The sequence below is a fragment of the Lycium barbarum genome, chromosome 5, assembly GCF_019175385.1.
Source record: "Lycium barbarum isolate Lr01 chromosome 5, ASM1917538v2, whole genome shotgun sequence".
NCBI classification, from domain to species: Eukaryota; Viridiplantae; Streptophyta; class Magnoliopsida; order Solanales; family Solanaceae; genus Lycium; species Lycium barbarum.
Window position 1 is genome coordinate 128,775,760 of NC_083341.1, and position 19,138 is coordinate 128,794,897.

A 19,138-nucleotide genomic window follows, 5' to 3' on the forward strand; every position below is an offset into this window, starting at 1 on the left:
TGAATTGCAAAAATTTCACCCATTGTAAATTTAAAGACTATTCGTTTTTCTTTATGATTGCCTGTCAACCATCGCCTTTCATTTAACAAATGTCGAAAGTGCCTATTTCATTTTTCAAAAAATATATCTCTATCGTTCTTCAATGAAATATATCTCTATCGTTCTTGAGTAATCATCAATCAAAGTCATGAAAAACCAGCATCAATCTTGGAGGGAACTTTCGTTCGAACTCCACAAATATGCATGTACATAATCCAAATTTTCCTCGAATTCATGCTCTACCTTCTTCCTGAGTTTTTTGTTTGTTCACCAAACACACAATACTCATAAGCTTAATTATTGTAATCATCCGACAAATTATGTTTGCTCAATAAAGAAAGTCCCTTGTCACTTATGTGACCAAATTGCAAGTATCACAACTAAGATTGCTTCATATATATCACTCTTTATCAGCTTCTGATTCAGTTACACTGCCCTGTAAAAAATACAATATAGAGAATGTAGCTTACCTTTCATGGTTACCATTAAGTCTGTACAAACTATAAGTGTTTCATTCTGTGAGTAAAACTTAATCTCTTGCCTAGTTCCTATTTTTTGAATGCTTGTCGAGAGGTAGCTCTTTATTTCCCTCACTGGGATTAGTAAAGTAAGATTTAGCATTCCTTATTGATTCTATTTCATTTGACGACTTTTATCAATAAAAAATTGCTCAGGATAAATCTTGGGGTGATATTAGCTTTTTAAAAGACTTAAAACACTTGATCATCTAGAGTTGAAAGAGAAACTAATTCCTCTTCATCGAGGAGTATGTCAATAATACCATCTAATTCTAATTCTGATGTGACTAGTCCCTTCTATCGATACTTCCATAGTGGATTATCATGACCCAGGTAAACGGTCTCATTCATCTACTTATGTTGGTGGAAAGTTGCACCAGAATTAAGAACCCATGAATTATACCCACGATTAGAACTCACTAGGAGACTTCCCCTACATCTTTACGATCATAAAAACTGTTACTAGTGTGTCACGAGTATTTGCAGAATTATCTTTTTTCTGCTTTCAGTTTCCTCCTTCAGTTTAGACAATCTCTCCTAAAGTTACCATGATCTATTCAAAACAATGTAAGTTCCTCGCTCTGAATTTCAATTTGACCTTAAACTTTTTCTTATTAAAATCTTTCTATTATGTTCTTCCCCTATTGATACTTAGACCTCACCAGTTGTTCTGCTTTTTGGGTATATAGGTGCTTTTTAAAATCTTTAGAATTTAGTGCATTACTAATATCATCAAGTGAAATATTGATTTTCCCATATAATAATATAACGTATCAACAAAAGTATCATAAGACGTGGTAAAAAATATAATACAATCAAGGCTCCATCGTCACTCTCAATTTTGATATTTATGTTTTTCATGTCCATTCTAATTGGATTAACCTCATCCTTGTGAGTTTTAATAGGTTTCTGTAACAATCTCACGAAGAACGCTATTTGTAACTGAAGGAAATATTTTCCGTGCCTCCTTTTATTCCTTGACTTGGTTAATATACAAACTATACAATCGTAATGTTAGGCTAGAATTAAGGAGCTAATTCTACCAAATAATTATCTCTAAGGAAGACACAATAACCAGACGTCGACCGACGTGTGTCAGGGCAGCCCCCCTAATCCGCATCAGTGTAGGAAAGGAGGTCAGTAACTGAGGATGGATAAAGATGCAAACCATAATCAAGTGTACCCTGAATGTAACGGATGATGCGCTTAAGAACATGCATATGATCATCTCGCGGAGCATGCATGTGTAAGCATACCTGTTGAACAGCATAAAAAATATCCGGCCTCGTGAAAGTAAGATACTGAAGTGCACCTGCGGGACTGCGATAGTGAGTCGGGTCATCATATAGAGCACCCGATGTGCTGCTCACCTTCGGTTTAGTATCAACCGGAGTAGAAGTAGCCTTACAAGAAGACATCCCAGCTCGATCAATGATTTCTTCGGCATACTTACGTTGCGAAAGAAACATGCCATCCTTATGCCGAGTGACATCAATGCCAAGGAAATAATTCAAAGGACCCAGATCCTTCATAGCAAATTCCGAGGCAAGGAGAGCCATAATGGAGCATCGGAGAGAATCTGAGGAAGCAGTAAGAATAATATCATCAACATAAAGTAAAATGTATGCCATATCGGACCCTTTTTTGTAGATGAACAAAGAATTGGCAGATCTGTTGTTTGAAAAACCAAGAGAAAAGAAATAATCTGCAAAACGCTTGTACCATGCCCTCGGGGCCTGCTTAAGTCCATATAAGGACTTACAGAGTAAACATACATAATCCGGATGAGTGGGATCTCTGAAACCCATAGGCTGATGCATATACACTGTTTCCTTGAGCTCACCGTGTAAGAAAGCATTCTTGACATCTAGCTGATGAATAGGCCACTTCTTTGATAATGAAAGGCTGAGAACGGTACGGATCGTAGCCGGCTTGACCACCGGATTGAAGGTCTCACCACAATGAATGCCAACCTGTTGAGTCTTTCCATCACCTACAAGACGGGCTTTATGCCTCTCAAAATCACCATTAGACTTTTCTTTATGAGTAAAAATCCACATAGAACGAATAACATTCACATTAGGTGGACGGGGCACCAACTCCCACGTCTTATTTTTAATAAAAGCATCAAATTCATCATCTATAGCCATTTTCCAATTCGAGTCACGAAGGGCGGTCACAGGGTTACGAGGGAGAGGGGATTTCGTAACCATTATATTCAAGTTAAACGTACGTTTCGGCTTAAAAATACCATGTTGACTCCGGGTCACCATTCGGGGCTGATTGGTAGATTGGGGCGGCTGGGGTGATGTTTGTGTGGGTGTGGGAGACGAAGCAGATGGCTGTTGGCCCAAGGCAGAGGTGAGAGGGGAAGGTGGTTTTGTTTGTGGAGTTATCAACGGAAGGGGTTGAGCGGCAGGGGAGTTGGCTGGCCCATGCGCTGCCAATGGAGGGGAGTCGGCAGAACGATCCACGGTGGGAGGGGAGTATTTGGCTGGGTCACGGGTGCAGCGTGGGGTGGACTGGGCTGATCATCCAGATCAGTAGCCATATGATGCAACCAAAATTGGGAAATCCCATCATCCAAAAAATCATAAGTAGTTGAAGTGGGAGAATGTAAATTGGAAAATGGGAAAACATTCTCATCAAAAATTACGTGACGAGAAATAATGATTTTGTTGGACGATAAATCATAACATTTATACCCTCTATGATTCGTAGGATGCCCCAAAAATACACACGGTGTAGACCGGGCTTGCAATTTGTGGATAGTCGTAGAAGGAAAGAGGGGATAGCATAAACACCCAAAAACCCGAAGATGAGAGTAAGATGGCTTTCTTTGGTATAGCACTTGAAGAGGAGAAACATGACCCAATAATTTGCTTGGTAAAATATTGAGAAGATATGTTGCCATTTGTAAGGCGTGATGCCAAAACGAAGGGGGAAGAGAAGCATGAGCAAAGGAGAGTCTGAGTGATATTATTGATAGATCGGATTTTTCTTTCGGCTTTCCCATTTTGTGAGGACGTATGTGGACAAGAAAGACGAAATGACATCCCATTAACTCACAAAATTTCCCAAATTGACCATTATCATATTCCCTCCCATTATCACATTGGACATCTTTAATATGACGTTCAAATTGGGTATGAATGTGGGCTTTTAAAGCTAAGAATTTCGCATAAACATCGGATTTCTTAGCTAAAGGAAACGTCCATAAAAACTTCGAAAAATCATCCAAAAAAAGAACATAATACCGATGACCCAATGAACTTAACACGGGAGAGGTCCACAAATCACTATGAATAATATCAAATGGCATCAAAGTTTCGGAAATAGAAGAATCAAACGGCAACTTAATGTGTTTACCAAGAACGCAAGAACGACAAATACTAGAATGACTAGATTTATTACATTCAATGCTTTAATTGAGCCTAAGACAATCCAAAATAGAATTTTCCGGATGACCCAAACGATCATGCCAAAAGGGAGAGGACAAAGCCGCAAAGGTTGATGGAGTGGTGGTTGGATATTTGATGGTGGTGATTGGATAAAGATCTCCCCGACTATCACACCGCATTAGTGCCATCCCCGTCTGAAAATTCTTCACAGAAAACCCATATGGATCAAATTCAACAGTCACAGAATTATCAGTAGTAAACTTCCGTACTGAAATTAAATTCTTAATGAGTTTAGGAGCATGTAAGACATTCCGTAAGGATAAAGGGGGGTTTGGGGGAGGCAAACTAGTATGACCACAACCACGAATTGGAATCGAATGACCATTTCCCACAACAATACAATTATTTTGATTGCTCAAATTAAAATAAGATGAGAGATTACCGTTCGAGGATGTCATATGAGAAGTGGCCCCGGTATCCATGTACCAATTTTGATCGGGCGGGTTCAAAGTCATGGTGTGCATTGCGGACTCGATGTCGGTTGGAACATACGACCCATGAGGTACTACTGCTGCCGTGTATAACTGCTGGGCTGGAGGAGGGCCCAATATACCTTGTTGCCTTGGTGGTCCAGTTGGGGGACGAGCCCAAGAAATGGTTCGGTACGGACACGGGGGGAGGAGCAGAAACCCATCGAGTCTGCAGTACCCACTGCCAGTGACCAAGTTGTCTGGCATGCCACTGCTGCGAAGAGGAGCTCGCTGGCTGTGCACCACCACTGCTACGGCCTGAACCACCGCGTCCGCCAGAGTTGTTTTTACCGCCGCCTGAGCCATGGCCAGAACCCGCTTTACGGCCAGTCCCAGAATTGTGGCGGTGGGAATTTTTGTTTTTCACTCGGTGTGAGCTTGTGTTTTCAGATTGAAGTGCAGCGTCGTCGACCACGGCTACCATAGCCGAACCAGACCCGTGAGACACCATGGATGCAAGTTCATGTTCTTCCAAAACAAGGGAAGACCGAGCCTCTGTGAATAGGGGGAGAGGCTTAGCATGGCGAATTGGTGTCCCAACCCCTTTATACGCTTCAGTGAGACCCGAAACCAGTTGAAGGACAAGGCAGCTATTCGTCACGGGAGCCCCAACGTTCTTCATTTGATCCGCAAGGCTCTTTAGACGTTGACAATAGGAGGAGGCATTCGGAAAATCCTCTATACGAGTCGTCGTGAATTCTTGTTCGAGAGTCACCGCACGAGAGTTTTGATGATCTTGGAATATATCACGCAAACGAACCCAAGCGTCCATGGTAGTAGCGTCTGGTTCGATGATGGTGTTTAACAGATCATTCAAGATTGTCGAATATATCCATTGAAGCACGGTGGCGTCAATGGTCGTCCATAATTCGACTTCCTCATCAGTTTTGGGAGCCGACTTCTCCTTACCTGTGGGGGGAGGAATGATGTGATGAAGGACCTTGTGAGAACGAGCATGAATCTTGAAAAGCTCGGCCCATGTTCCTTATTGTGAGTTCTCCATCTCAAGAATAACAGAGATGTGATTGTTGATATTCGAGACCGTGAGGGCCGGGTGGAACGAGGACTTAACCGGAGTGGGTGTTGCATCGCCCATGGCTGATGGATTAGAGAGTGAATATGACGGAAAGAGAAAGAAGGAGGGACTAGGGCGTAGCGGAAGAATAAGGAAGAGGAAAACCCTAATCTGATAACATGAAGGAAATATTTTCCGTGCCTCCTTTCATTCCCTGACTTGGTTAATATACAAACTATACAATCGTAATGTTAGGCTAGAATTAAGGAGCTAATTCTACCAAATAATATGTTAAGCAAAGCTAACCTAAAATAGGAGATTACAAAATATTCTAACCTGAAAGTCTCACTCAAAGCCCTCCTCTTCAAGTCTGGCTTCTCAGGCTCTTTCAGCTATTCGGTAAAATCTTCATCAATTCCCTTTTATAACCCCTGTAACAACATATAATCTCATTTTAATCTTCTATAGACTAAAATTGAAACTCATAGATTTTCTATACTTCATACTTTGTTGAAGATGATGAAGACATAACCTTAAACTATGTGTAGAAAATTCAAACCATAACTCTGTTAGGGTTTTGCCCTGATTCTCTTATCATATTTGGATTTTACTTTTTCTTGAAGGAAGGGCAAAGAGTTTACCATAATTGATTTTACTTTTTTTCAAAAGGATAATATAAATCTCATATTTGAGTAACTCTTTTCTTGGAGGAAAAATTCTGGACATCTATAAATTGAAGACCTCCTTCTCACAATTAAAAAAAAACATGAAAAAGTATCCACAATGTAGTCTCTAAAAGAGTCTTGTTTAGGGGGAGATTTTTCTCTCATAAGTTTTTATAATTTCTTTTATATTAGTTTTTTATGTAGGTCAATTGACCAAATAATATTAAAGTATTATGCATCTTTAGTATACCTTTCTTTTGTCGTCTTATTTATCATCGTTCAAGGTTTACAATTGATAGCTTCCGCATGACGCCCTGATTATTTCGATCACAACAAACTCAAATACCAATTCTTGTTGAAGATTGTGGGTTAACTAACACATAATCAGACAAAAACAGATAGAGAAGAAGAAATAACACAAAGTTTTAAGTAGGTTCGGCTAAAGTTTATGTCCTCAAGGTAGAAACAGGGTGAATTTTCCACTATGAATGAGAAGATTAGTACAAACATCCCCAATTACAATCTTTTTTATAAATCTCAAATGTTTTTTCTAAATCTACGAGGAAAATGAATTTTCCAAATCTACAAGAAAATTTGACAAAATTTGGATTCATATAATTCAAGAAACAAACAACAATAATGTGTTGTTGTTTGACTATGACTTCTATTAAGCTCGTATTACAATCAATTATTCAAATAGGACCACGTCTCGCTAGCTCATAAAATTAATACAGCCAAAGAAGGAAAATGCTCGTCTTCAACGATAGTCATAGTCATAGACTCATAGCTAAGCATCTTTTTAGCTTCAATTAAGTTCAATATAGGTTCTAATTTGAAAATAATTGTAGCTAAGCTTTTTTAAATAAAAAATGTCATTAATTAACTCATCTTTTGTTAAAGTCAACATTTCTGTCTAACGCGTATTCGACCAAAGGGAAATTGGGGCCTCAATTGCAATTTTAATCTTGATTTATATCCAATGTGACATTTATGGTTTTTGCTTTTTCTACTTTTTGTTTGGTTAAATGAATTTTGCAATGAACATTCTACATGTCTTTAGGAATGGACCCTCAAACTCTTTGCATTTCTGCTTAATTCGTAAATTGATGTAAACCTAAACAGATTTTTGACTCACAAAATTGTCCGAAAAGGTGTCCTTCAATTTGAAAACAAACGTGTGGGGTATAATACTATGGCCATCTCATAGTGCATTGAAGTTTAGTATACTTCAAAATGATTAAAACGATTGCACCTATTCATACCACTGTTGGTCTAATTTTTTTTTTCTATTCGATGTTCAGTATTAGTTTTGAGGTTCGGTTAATTCAGGTTTGTGCTAAAAAGTTTCATTTTGGAGTAAAGCACTCCCTATCAAATGCTACTTCATTCCCAAAACTCAATTTCGAAACATGTAATTAAAAATGAAGAGGGTGTTTACTATCCCACCACGACCTTCAATAATTATACCATTTTTTGTCTATGACAACAAAGAAGTCCCTGCACTTACTCTGCAAATTGTCCCATTTGATCATCAAAACAGACTACCCCTTTTGACAAATTAAAGGTTAGCTAATTAGAAGACAAAATATTGGCTTCTTTAACAATTATAGTGTTCGAGTGACCAATATCCTATCTATAAATATGTACCATATCTCATATTTTATAGCTAGGGTTATCAAGTATATCCCTTCATTATTTTTAAATAATTTTGATTAAAGACAAAAGGACAATCAATCCCCATGAGTATATATCTTAACTACTTTAATTTCTTTGGCTTTAATTGTTTAATTTGTTGCATTCTAGAACTCTAGCAAGTTCTTTATTGACAATTTGACTTCATCTTCTTATTTTCTCTATGAAAGTCGCCAAATTGATTACTAAATTCTATTTCAAAACATTTCATTTTGGAATTAGAGTTACAATCTAATCAACTTAATTTACTCTGCGTGCACCACTTAAACGTTGAGTTCAAAACCAATTAAAGGCATTGTCATCTTCTATTTTCTCGTCTAGATGAGGCTAATCATTTCGATAATATATTCAAATTCCTTCATAATCTCCGTGTTTAAGATAAAATTAGTCCTTAACTTTTATCAACTTATTCAAGTTTAATTGATGCCATTTGGCAAGGAATATGTGTGACACGAACAGATAGTGAAAGAGATTTGAAATATTTGATGCATATATATGTTAAATTAACCATCTTTTTTAACCAAATGGAATAGTATAGTGGAGGCCTACTCTGGCGCTGCTAGCTGCTAAAGCCTAAAGCGTCAATTGGCCATAATATTTTTTAGGGCAAATGGCCGTCTTATTCGACTTTGTTTCTCTTTCTGCTTGATAGTGAAATATCCCGCCCAAAGGAGTTATTGTTTCAACTTAATAACAACACTACGAGTCTACGACCTATAAGCATAGCATAGTTGCATATACACTAAGGTTGTGGTGGGATAAGTACTTTTCCTTAATCAAAAGTTTTAGGTTTGAGTTCTGAAATGACCTCGCTTTTGAAATGGAGCGCTTTATCTCCCGAAGTAGAATTTTTCGACACTGTAAGTCTAGAGCCTATAAACATAGTTGCATATACCTCCAACGGTTGTGGTGGTGTAATTATCTTTTCATCCTTAATTAGAGGTCTCATGTCCCAATCCTGCAAGTTATGGAGTCGCTTTTGGAAGAGAGTTATACCTCTTAAAAGTCAAAATATGACTTCTGTACATGAATTCGGATTAGTCAGGCTTCAAAGCAGGAAATAAATACAGGCCAAGAAACCTAAAAAGAAGGGTTGCATATATGCCATTGGTTCATAGGTGGATAATGATGAATTCTACGAGTTCAAATAAACCCATTACTTTCACCTTGAACTATGTATATAAATGAAAAAAGAATTTAATTAAAATGCATTCATGTAATAAGATCACATTTATTATGAACTTGTTGACTCTAGATCCTCAATTTGGTTCTGATTGATTCATTTGTTCATATTGTTTCAAATTTAATCAACGTAACATGTGTATCCCATTGATACATTTTACTACCATATTCATCTACCTATAAAGTAAAAGCAAAGAAGAAAGAAGCAATGAAAGGCATGTAGAAAATAAGCTTTTCAGAGAGGGAATCTAATGTTATAACATGTAAAAGCGAGGATGAACGAGCCAAAAGGTCGGTGGAAGTTTGTCCCACAAACAGCCACCAAAGAGTAAATAAAAGGATCAAATATTGAAGGAACCCTATGCAAAAGCAACTTATATACATAGCCAGGCTACTTTTGCAAAGTTGGAATATAACCCTACACATGTATATATATCCTCTAAATATGCTTTAATTTTGTCAGTTTTTGCAAATTTGATTGATCTTGAAAAGCAAGAAAACATTAGTCCATGGTCTTCATAATTGTCTTAAGTCGTCACTTTTAATTTTTTTGCTGTCCTATCACTATATATTGTATCATGTGATGATAGCATTTAGCTGTGTTTTCTTTGAAGTGATTCTTGAAAGAGTCTTAGTTTGGCAGAATATATTCAACCTAGAGCCAAATGCCCTAATAATCAGCTTGAATGGTTTTTTAATCACATCACTCTTTAGATTTTGAATTGAAGTCTAGTTTATTGACCACTTCTCTTTTAGTACTTGTGACAACCAATCAATTAATATGGAGGGATACCGAACTAGAGGATAGTTTAGCAAAATTAACATAAATAGCCATCCACTCACCCAAAAAGTAACTGACGGGTGTATAATATACGTATAACATAAGGATATTGGTTAGAGGCTATAAATATATTTGGTTGAGTGATTAATTGTGTAACTTCCCCTACTTTAATTACATTTATTGAGCACCAGTATGATAAAGAAAGAAAAGAAAAGCGGATTGTAGAATTTTCTTGATTTTTCTTTTAAATGTAATATTTAATGTGTGGGGGAAAGAAGGAATGAATGATGAAAACCCATTGGAATGATATTGCAGGGAGCTTTAGAAGCAAAGATGGTAGGCCAAAAATTAAAGTTTTTATTTTTGCAAAGTAGATTTCTCTGTATCTTCATAAATCATATAGTATATCTTTTTAATGCTGTGGTAAGACCCATATATTCTGGACAAAAAAAAAAAAAAAGAGAAAAAAAAAAGATAATGCGGTTGGCCTAGTTCTAATGCCATTTTCCCCACCTTATCATAATGCATATCACTAAAAAAATATAAATAATGTAGCAAATGAATGAAGAAAAAAAGGTCTAGAAAAAAAAAAAACATTAATCCAATCTTCGCAGCTTCTTTTTCCATTGTGTCTTGTTCAAAATTATTTATCAAGAGTAATCATGATTATCCTAGAGACTACTAGAAAAGTTTGAAGATGATTAATCATATGCTATATCATATTACCTTCAAATTACTAAATCATTTTATCCTTGACAACACAAAACATATGGTTTAGGCTTAATAAAAGAGTAAAAAACACGATGGAGCACTAAGTATAAGATACCCATTAATGCACTAAAATGAGTAAATAAGGTAGTAAAAATTTACGGATAGTTGCACTTTTGGTCGTTCAGCTATTGATAAAATTTTCTTTTGATCCTCATAATATTTGGTTAAGCATATTTAACCTTCAATTAACTAAAATGTACTGTCTTGGTTAATTTATATAGGAAATATGTGATAGTTTGAGTATTTTTTAGGACTATATCAGGGAATATGTGATAGTTTGAGCATTTTTTAAAACTATATCACCCTCAAATATGGAGTGACATACAAATTTAACATAATACATAATTGAATGATTTAGCACTTAATAATCCGTTGAATTTGTGAAGATTCATAATTGAGGGATTAAAAGTGAATATGTCAACTAATTTAAAGTTAAATGTACTTAACCAGAAATTATAAGGATCAAAATTAAAATTTCTCGACAACTGAGGGACTAAAATATAAGAAAGTGAACATTGATGTAAATAATGTTATTCTTTTTGTTTACCGTTGCTGTAAAATAAATTAAAGATAATGCAACCTAAAATACTAAAATTAGTAGGGATCTTAATATACTTATCCGTACGCCTAAAAAAAAAATTCCACCCTCCAAGTTGTAACCATTCGTAGTCTTCACCGGGGTATACTCTGTATAATAAATGTATACTTGTTGAAGAGTAAAAAAAAAAAAAAAAAACCAACATTGGTGGTTAATGAGATGAGCGGTCTCCTTATATGGATTCGGGCAATCCTATCCTCATAAGCTAGTTTTTGGGGTTGAGTTTGACCTAAGATCCATTATTTACATGGTACTAGAGCAGGACCCATCTCACCCAATATTGAGTCCTCATATTAAATTATTCACTCTCCAGATGTGCAGCCTAGGGCATGAGGTGGGGTGTTGAAGAGTGCAAAAGGTCCAACATTGATATGAACTTGAACAATCCTCCTCTTATAAGCTAGCTTTTGAGGTTGAGTTAGCCAAGATCAATTTCTTTACAATAATCAACATGTAATTATACACAATGATATTTATTATACAAAAGTTATAGTGGCTAAAATTTGTAAAAAAAAAAAAATATCACCTACTTAGCCGTAATCATGTGTAGCCGCCGAAGATATATGCTCAGTGTATAATAAGTGTATAACATATACATACTAATTATATGTGATTATACTGGTTAAATTTGTGAAAAAAATAAACAATAGGATTAGGTAGCGTGAAAGTTCAAAATTATAAGATTAAAAGTATTGATTATAAAGAAGAAAAGATGGTTAGTGAGGCCCAATTTCCAAAAGAGATTGATTTGCGCTAAGGGGAGTGGGGTGGGGCTTTCATTTTTGTGGAAAATAGCTCTCATCATATCAACTCAAGCGCCACCTATCGATTACAAGGAGCCTAAGTGAATGCACTTCTTTTTCTTGCAATTATAATCAATCAAGAATGAAAATGAAAATGTAAATAAAAAAACACGTGGGTCATTTTTGTGGCAACTATTGTGAACAAAAAGAAAACCCTAATGATCATTTAATCTAAATATTCAATGAGCGTATGATAATCTCCCTTTGATTTGATACTAAGTTGGACTTATTTAGCAAAACTTTTTGTTTTCTCCTTATGTTATGATATTCCTTTTTTATTTTGATGGACCCTACAGAGCGCCGAAGAGATATTTGCACAAATGGCCTTTTTGGATGCCACTATTTAAGTTCGGTCTCAGTGGATTAAAATTATTTAAAGAAAAGAAAAATTCATCTTATTATTTTTATATATGAAATTTACAGCATGTTTGGCCAAACTTCTACGATCTATTTATTTTGGATAGCATTTTTCACATAAGAGATCTGCAAAGGGTCATTTTCTTTTATTTAAGTTGTAAGAGGGCAAGATTTCATTTCCTTGTTTGTGTTTGACTAATTAATTTGAAAACAATTTTATCAATATTAGAGAAATAATTTTTACTTGGTAAGGTTCCAAAAGTTGTTAAAGGGAAAAATTATTTTTTCAGCTTCTAAAAAACAGTTTCTGTTACTATTCAAATTTTTTTTTAAAAAAGTTTGGTCAAACACTTCAACTCTTTAAAACAAGCATTTTCTTTTATAAAAAAAGTATCTTGCTTTCCAATAGCTTAACCAAACATTCTATTAATTATCTGTTAATGGAGACAGAATTTAAAGAGTGACAAAAAAAAAAAAAAAAAAAAAAGTTCATACCGTGCAAACAATCCATCCCCGAAGTGCCAAATCATAAACTATGTTAAGTACCATATGAACAGGCTCTTTTAATTAATTTAATTAATTGAGAAAGTTTAGCCAAAGTTAGCTTATTTTTTCTTCTTGTTTCTTTGTTTCTCCTTTCTTTTGGTGTATATATATATATATATATATATATATATATATCAGTTCCAAACGTGCTCCGATCACTTTCTTTTAAATAAAATAAGGGTCCATATCTGTTCTTTATGTTCTTCATTTTCAAATGAAAATTTTAAAAAAAGAAAGTCAAAAAGGAAAAGATAGAAGAATTCTAAAAGCAAAGGATATAATTAGTAACTAGTAATAAGCAATTGACAAGATAAGATTACTTAGGAAAACATGACTTCATCTACCAACAAATGGTTCTTAGCCACACAAATAACCAATGTAGTTTGAATAAAGTATCTCAAAAAATATACATCCTCTTTTTACTTAATGGATCTTAGTTTAACCGGGTACAGATTTAAGAGAATAAAAAAGAATTTAATTATTCTTATGTTTTTAAATTAAATATATGTAATGTATCAAAATATCTTTTGAATCATCTGATTTTAATATATCATGTATGATGTTGAAGTTGATAGAGTTACTAAATAGAAGAAGTAATATATTTAAAACGGACTAAAAAAGAGTAAGCCATACAGATTGAAACTTATGCCGTAAACAGCGCTGTTAGAACTGCTATATTATATTATTCTCATGCCCTTTTCCTTTTGTTTACCCCTATCCCGGGTTTCCCAACATAAATATATAGAAAAAGAAAAACTAGTCTATCAAATAATTCCAAAGAGAATGAATATCACCAAAACATCATAAATAGAAGTTGTATTGTTTAAATTCCAGAGCCAAGAAATGTTAGATAATTTTTTCTCATATGTTCAAGCCTTCAGTATAAAAAAAATTGAAATTAATTAGCTATGAATTTTGTCGCTAATCTGTCGATAAATAACTCGTAGCTAACAAAAATTTTAAATAAGCATATCGCTAAATGGAATTAGTGCTGGATTTTTGCTTTAGCTACAGAATCTGTGTGTCGATAATTCCTATTTTTTAGTAGTGCTTGATAGATATTGATCACTGATCAGTGTTAGTGAGAAGTAACAAAAAAATAATTGAAATGCATGCAAGTTGGGTCCTGTAAGGAATACTTTTGTCTCACAGGTTTTCCCCAAGAAGCAAAAAAAATTGTATGAGCCAACTTTATTAGGAGTAAGAACAGAAAGTAAAAGGGGACTAATTACTTCTTAAGTACAAAATTTTGATTTATCTAGTTGTTTGTGCACTGCCCTTATCATGTGCCAATTTATAGGGGGAAAAAAAAAAACAATGATCTTTAACTTTGATAATTGGTTAATAAATGGTCCCTCAAAAATCTAAGACTATAACGCTCCCCTTAACATTTTTTACTTTTCAGCTAATCAAGTTCGAATTCACAGAAAGGTAGACAAAGATATGATGAACACAAAGGAAAAGAGAGTTGCATTTTACCCTACAAAACTAAAGTTTGACGTGGTATCAAGCAAAAGAGTACAAATCGATCACTTTCTGTTATTTTTCCCTTTTTCTTTTTGTTCTGTTTTTTATTTGTACAAATATTTACATTCACAAATTGTTAGAGTAATGAAATAGTGAAATGAAAACTTTTGCTGTTGCTGACTTTTACCAAATTGTCAACAAAATCAACATCAATTAAGCTAATCACTTTTGAATTTAAAAGAAAGTGGAGCAATAGGCACAAGACACGCTAGGTACAATCTTGTCAACTTCCTTATCTTAAAACGAGACAAGAATAGGATTACATGTAAAGTTACATGCATACTTTGTACTAATGCATGTACGTACTTATGATTTTGAAGTCCAATATACATTCTTTTCTTTTGTTCTTTGAACATCCTATATTTGAAATATATTGATTTGACTAATTTAAATTCTTGTCCGACAAGAGCAATAGGAAGCGTAAAACGCTTTCAGCTACCAAGAGGCTTCTCATTTGTGGGGCACGAATTCGAGACTTCTACTACCTCTATTCTAGTTTTATAACACACTTTTTAATTCATTAAAAAAAATCATACACTTCTAAATTTGGAGACAATCAACTTTATATATTCTAATGACAAAGACAGAATTTTCACTAAGACACGTCAAAACACCAAGGATTACAAGCTCATGAAAAAGCCAAGGGGAGTCAATATACAGTACATATACATAAAAAAATATTATCAAGCTACACAGTATAATTTTCGGCGAAGGGGTGTCAATTGATATCCCTTGAATACATATAGCTCTGCCACTATGTTATCCTTAATGAAAAACTTTTGTAACCATACAAATCCTATGACATGTTTAAAGTTACTAACTTCAAAACTTTTATCGCATGAATTTTATATCATAGTTTAAATCATAATAAAAAGTCTTTATTTTTTTTTAAACCACATATCACTTCAAACTAAACGCTACCTAACATGAGGATCCTCATCGGTAAGACTCGAATCCTGAGTATGAGAGAACTTTTATCATGTAGTGCTACGTAAGTTTAATACATGCATTTATAAGATAATGGTAAACAAGAAAAAGAGAAATAAGAAAAAGGGATCAGAAAAGGCCCCACGTGTGGAATGAAAATGAAACTTATGCAATCAGCCTTTTTCAATATATTTTATTTCTTTAATTTTCCCTTAGCTTTACTATAAAAAACGTTTGGCTTTGGGATCCCTACATCCGCGTGGGCACCCACTTTCCCTTTGTGACATTTCCAGCCACCTTTTTAAGGTCATAAGTTGATTGTTGATTTTGTACTTACCTCTTTTTATCTTTCTTTATTTAAATTTTGTTTTTCTTTTTATTTTTACACTTCACTTTTTCTGCAAAGGCACGCTCTCGTAAAAGAATAAGGGTTCTTGGGAATCCTATGCCTCGCCATTCACATCTCCCTTGGTCTACGTAGTTGTCTTCTAGTTTATAATTTTTTTTGATTAAAATGATTTACATAAAAAAATTGTAAATAGTTTTTTTAATATGCTGGTAATCTAATACAATAAATATCTTAATTTATATTATTAGCTTTTTTTACGTCTATTAAAATAACAATAAAAACAAGGTATAGTTTACTAAGTTATTCTTATTTAATAAAGGTAGACTAAAATTTTCTCCTAACTATTGTGCATACTTCTTTAATGTTAGGGTATAGTTGAAAATAATTGTCAACTTTAGTCTTGAATTCCTAAAGTCACAATTATTTGGGTAAGTTTTTAAGCTAAAACAAGATTTAAAATGAGACTGAGGGGTATGAATTAGTTACGGATAAATTCTGTAGCTAAACATCAAAATCGCTGTCGCTAAATCTATTTAGTAACGGATTAACAATAAACTATAAAAAAATTGCTTGCTACAAGCTATTGAGCGACATATATCTACGAAATTTGAAACTAATTCCATTTTTTTTTAGCGAAATATTACTTACATTATATGTAAGTTGATATGGTCGCTACTAGTCCTTTCTTTCACTGTTCTATCATGACTTTCTCGCTTTTGTCATTTGTCATTTTCATATTGTTTTGATATGTTTGTCCTTATCTGACCTTTTTGTCTTGTTCTCTCTTGAGCCGAGGATCTTTCAGAAACAGCCTCCCTACCTTTCATGGTGAGGGTAAAGTATGCGTACACTCTACCCTCCTCAGATTCCATATTGTGAGATTCCACTAGGTATGTTGTCGTTGTTGGTGTTGTATTATATATAAGTTGAATCTTGTTGTTTTATATCATGTTGGATGACGACTAAGGTTCCCAAGTGATCATGACTCTCGTGCATCTTTGGTACTCCACTACGTTTTGTTTATTCATGTTCCATTTTGGATTTACATCATGATTAGAAGCTTCGCTGTAGAAAGAAAACACCCTTTTACTTGGTAATAGTTCCTTCATTATTATTTTTTCCTCCTAATACTAAATTTTCTTTTCTCCCCCTTATAACCTTATTTTGTACCTAAGTGTAACCATAACTATCCTCAAGTTATTTCTGAATTGGTATTTGGGTTTCATTTCAATATCTACTATTTTCATTGAACGTTAGGTAAGCAGGAAACTGTGATGTGATGTTTAAATTACAAAAAACGATGTAAAGTATATAAATACAAAAAATGTTTAATATTTTCACTAAAAAGTGCCATAGGTTACTCCACCTGAGTTAAACAAACATATTAATTATACATAAATGCTGGCCGGATTCATGGTTTATTCGGTATACATAAATTATATACAGTTTGTTGGGTTTTAATGATTGGTTGAATGGAAAATAGAGGGAAAATGAATTGTTCCTTTTTGCTTTATGGAGGAAGCATTTCTGCCTCATTGGTAGTGGAAAGAAAAGTCCCTGTACTTAAATGTAGAAGCATTCCTTCTAGTTGTTAAAGGGTTGGGAAGAAGGCAAGCCTCGCACTCGGCTCGGCTTCGGCTTCGGCTCTGATTGATTGATAATTTTTTGGACCAAATTTCTTTCTCAGATTTATTTAAGTATATTTTTCTAGTCCAATTTGAAGAACATAAAAACTTCATCGTTAACTAGTGAAACAGTTTGAACATCTTTGTTGTTTACTTTTCTGTTTTTGTTTGCCATTGATTAAATTGTTTGTCAACTATTGACAGAGAAAACTGTTGCATCGTCAAGCCATTCAACTACTGCACATGCCATGGCACCGGCAGAGAAACCAGAAAAGTTTTCTAGGAATTAACTTTAAAAAATGGCAGCAAAGAATGTTCTTTTGGTTGACCACTCTTGGTATGCAAAAGTTCACAAATGAAGATCCTCCTATTCCTGAAGAAGGAATGCCAGAAAATCAGCGCTCCATGGTTGTTGAAGCTTGGAAGCATTCGGATTTCTTGTGTAAAGGTTACATCCTCAGTGCTTTAGAGGACAATTTGCACAATGTCTACAGTTCTGCGAAGACGTTAAAGGAATTGTGGATTGCACTTGAAAAGAAGTATAAAACCGAAGATGCATGCTTGAAAAAATTTATGATTGCCAAGTTTCTAGACTATAAATGGTGGACCGTAAGACTGTTGGAACCAAAGTTCAAGAACTCCAAGTCTTTATCCATGACCTTATTGCTGAAGGTATGGTGATTAATGAGGCATTTCAAGTGGCTGTTGTGATTGAGAAGTTGCCTCCTTCGTGGAGAGACTTCAAAAAACTATCTGAAACACAAGAGCAAGGAAATGTCGCTAGAAGATCTTGTGATTCGCTTGAAGATTGAGGAGGATAATAGAGCGTTTGAAAGGAAGTCGCGTGGAAATTCAACGATTATGGGAGCGAAAATCGTTGAGGAAGCTGCTCCAAATAATAAGAAAAGGAAGAAGCCTCCTGGATAGAGGAAAGAACAGAACAAGAAAAAATTCAAAGGCAACTGCTATAATTGTGGGAAACCTGGACATAAGGCTCCAAATTGTCGGGCCCCTAAGAAGAATAAGAAAAAAGATCAGGCAAACATGGTGGGAAAAAATGATGACATTGATGATCTATGTGCTATGCTCACGGAATGCAATTTAGTTGGAAACCCAAAAGAGTGGTGGATTGACTCTGGCACCACTCGACATGTTTGTGCTGTCAAAGAAGCATTTGCTACTTATACTCCAGCGGGACCCGAAGAAGAGCTTTCTGTCACGACCCAACTAGGGGCCGCGACGGGTACTCGGGGCTAACCACCGAGCACCGCTCGTTCTATGACTTATCCTGCTAATTTAATACTCCTTTAATCAATTTATATTCAAATAATAAAGAAATCATATTTTGTTTGAAACATAAATACTTTTGTAAACATAAGTCTTTAGGCTATCAACATAATATGCACAGCTAGATATGGTTTCTTTAAATCCTCTCGAGGTTTAAAACAAGGTGACCCCTTATCCCCTGCTCTCTTTATTATTGCTGCTGAGACTCTCTCTAGAGCCTTGAACTATCTTTTTCATAATGATAGATTTTCTGGTTTCTCAATGCATAAAAAGGGTCCTCAAATTAATCATCTTAGTTATGCAGATGATATTGTTCTGTTTACTTCTGGTGATAAAGTCTCTATTAAGCTTATGATGAAACAGTTGTATTTGTATCAAAAGGCTTCCGGACAAGAGATCAACACTGACAAAACTTTCTTTCTTACTCACAGTAAAACAGACAGGCTTTATAACAGAAGGATTAAAAGATGGACTGATTTTAAGCAATCCACTTTCCCCTTTATTTATCTAGGCTGTCCCATATAC

At 34.7% G+C, this 19,138-nt stretch overlaps 1 protein-coding gene across 1 annotated transcript; it reads right to left on the minus strand.

The window, feature by feature from the left end:
- Nucleotides 1–439: 439 nt before the first annotated feature.
- On the minus strand, nt 440–5,260 carry LOC132639788 (uncharacterized). Its single transcript, XM_060356208.1, has 2 exons — nt 4,667–5,260; nt 440–475 (listed from the first exon to the last, which is right to left on the minus strand). Exons 1-2 carry the CDS (start codon nt 5,258–5,260, stop codon nt 440–442), a joined length of 630 nt encoding a protein of 209 aa, XP_060212191.1.
- Nucleotides 5,261–19,138: the final 13,878 nt, after the last annotated feature.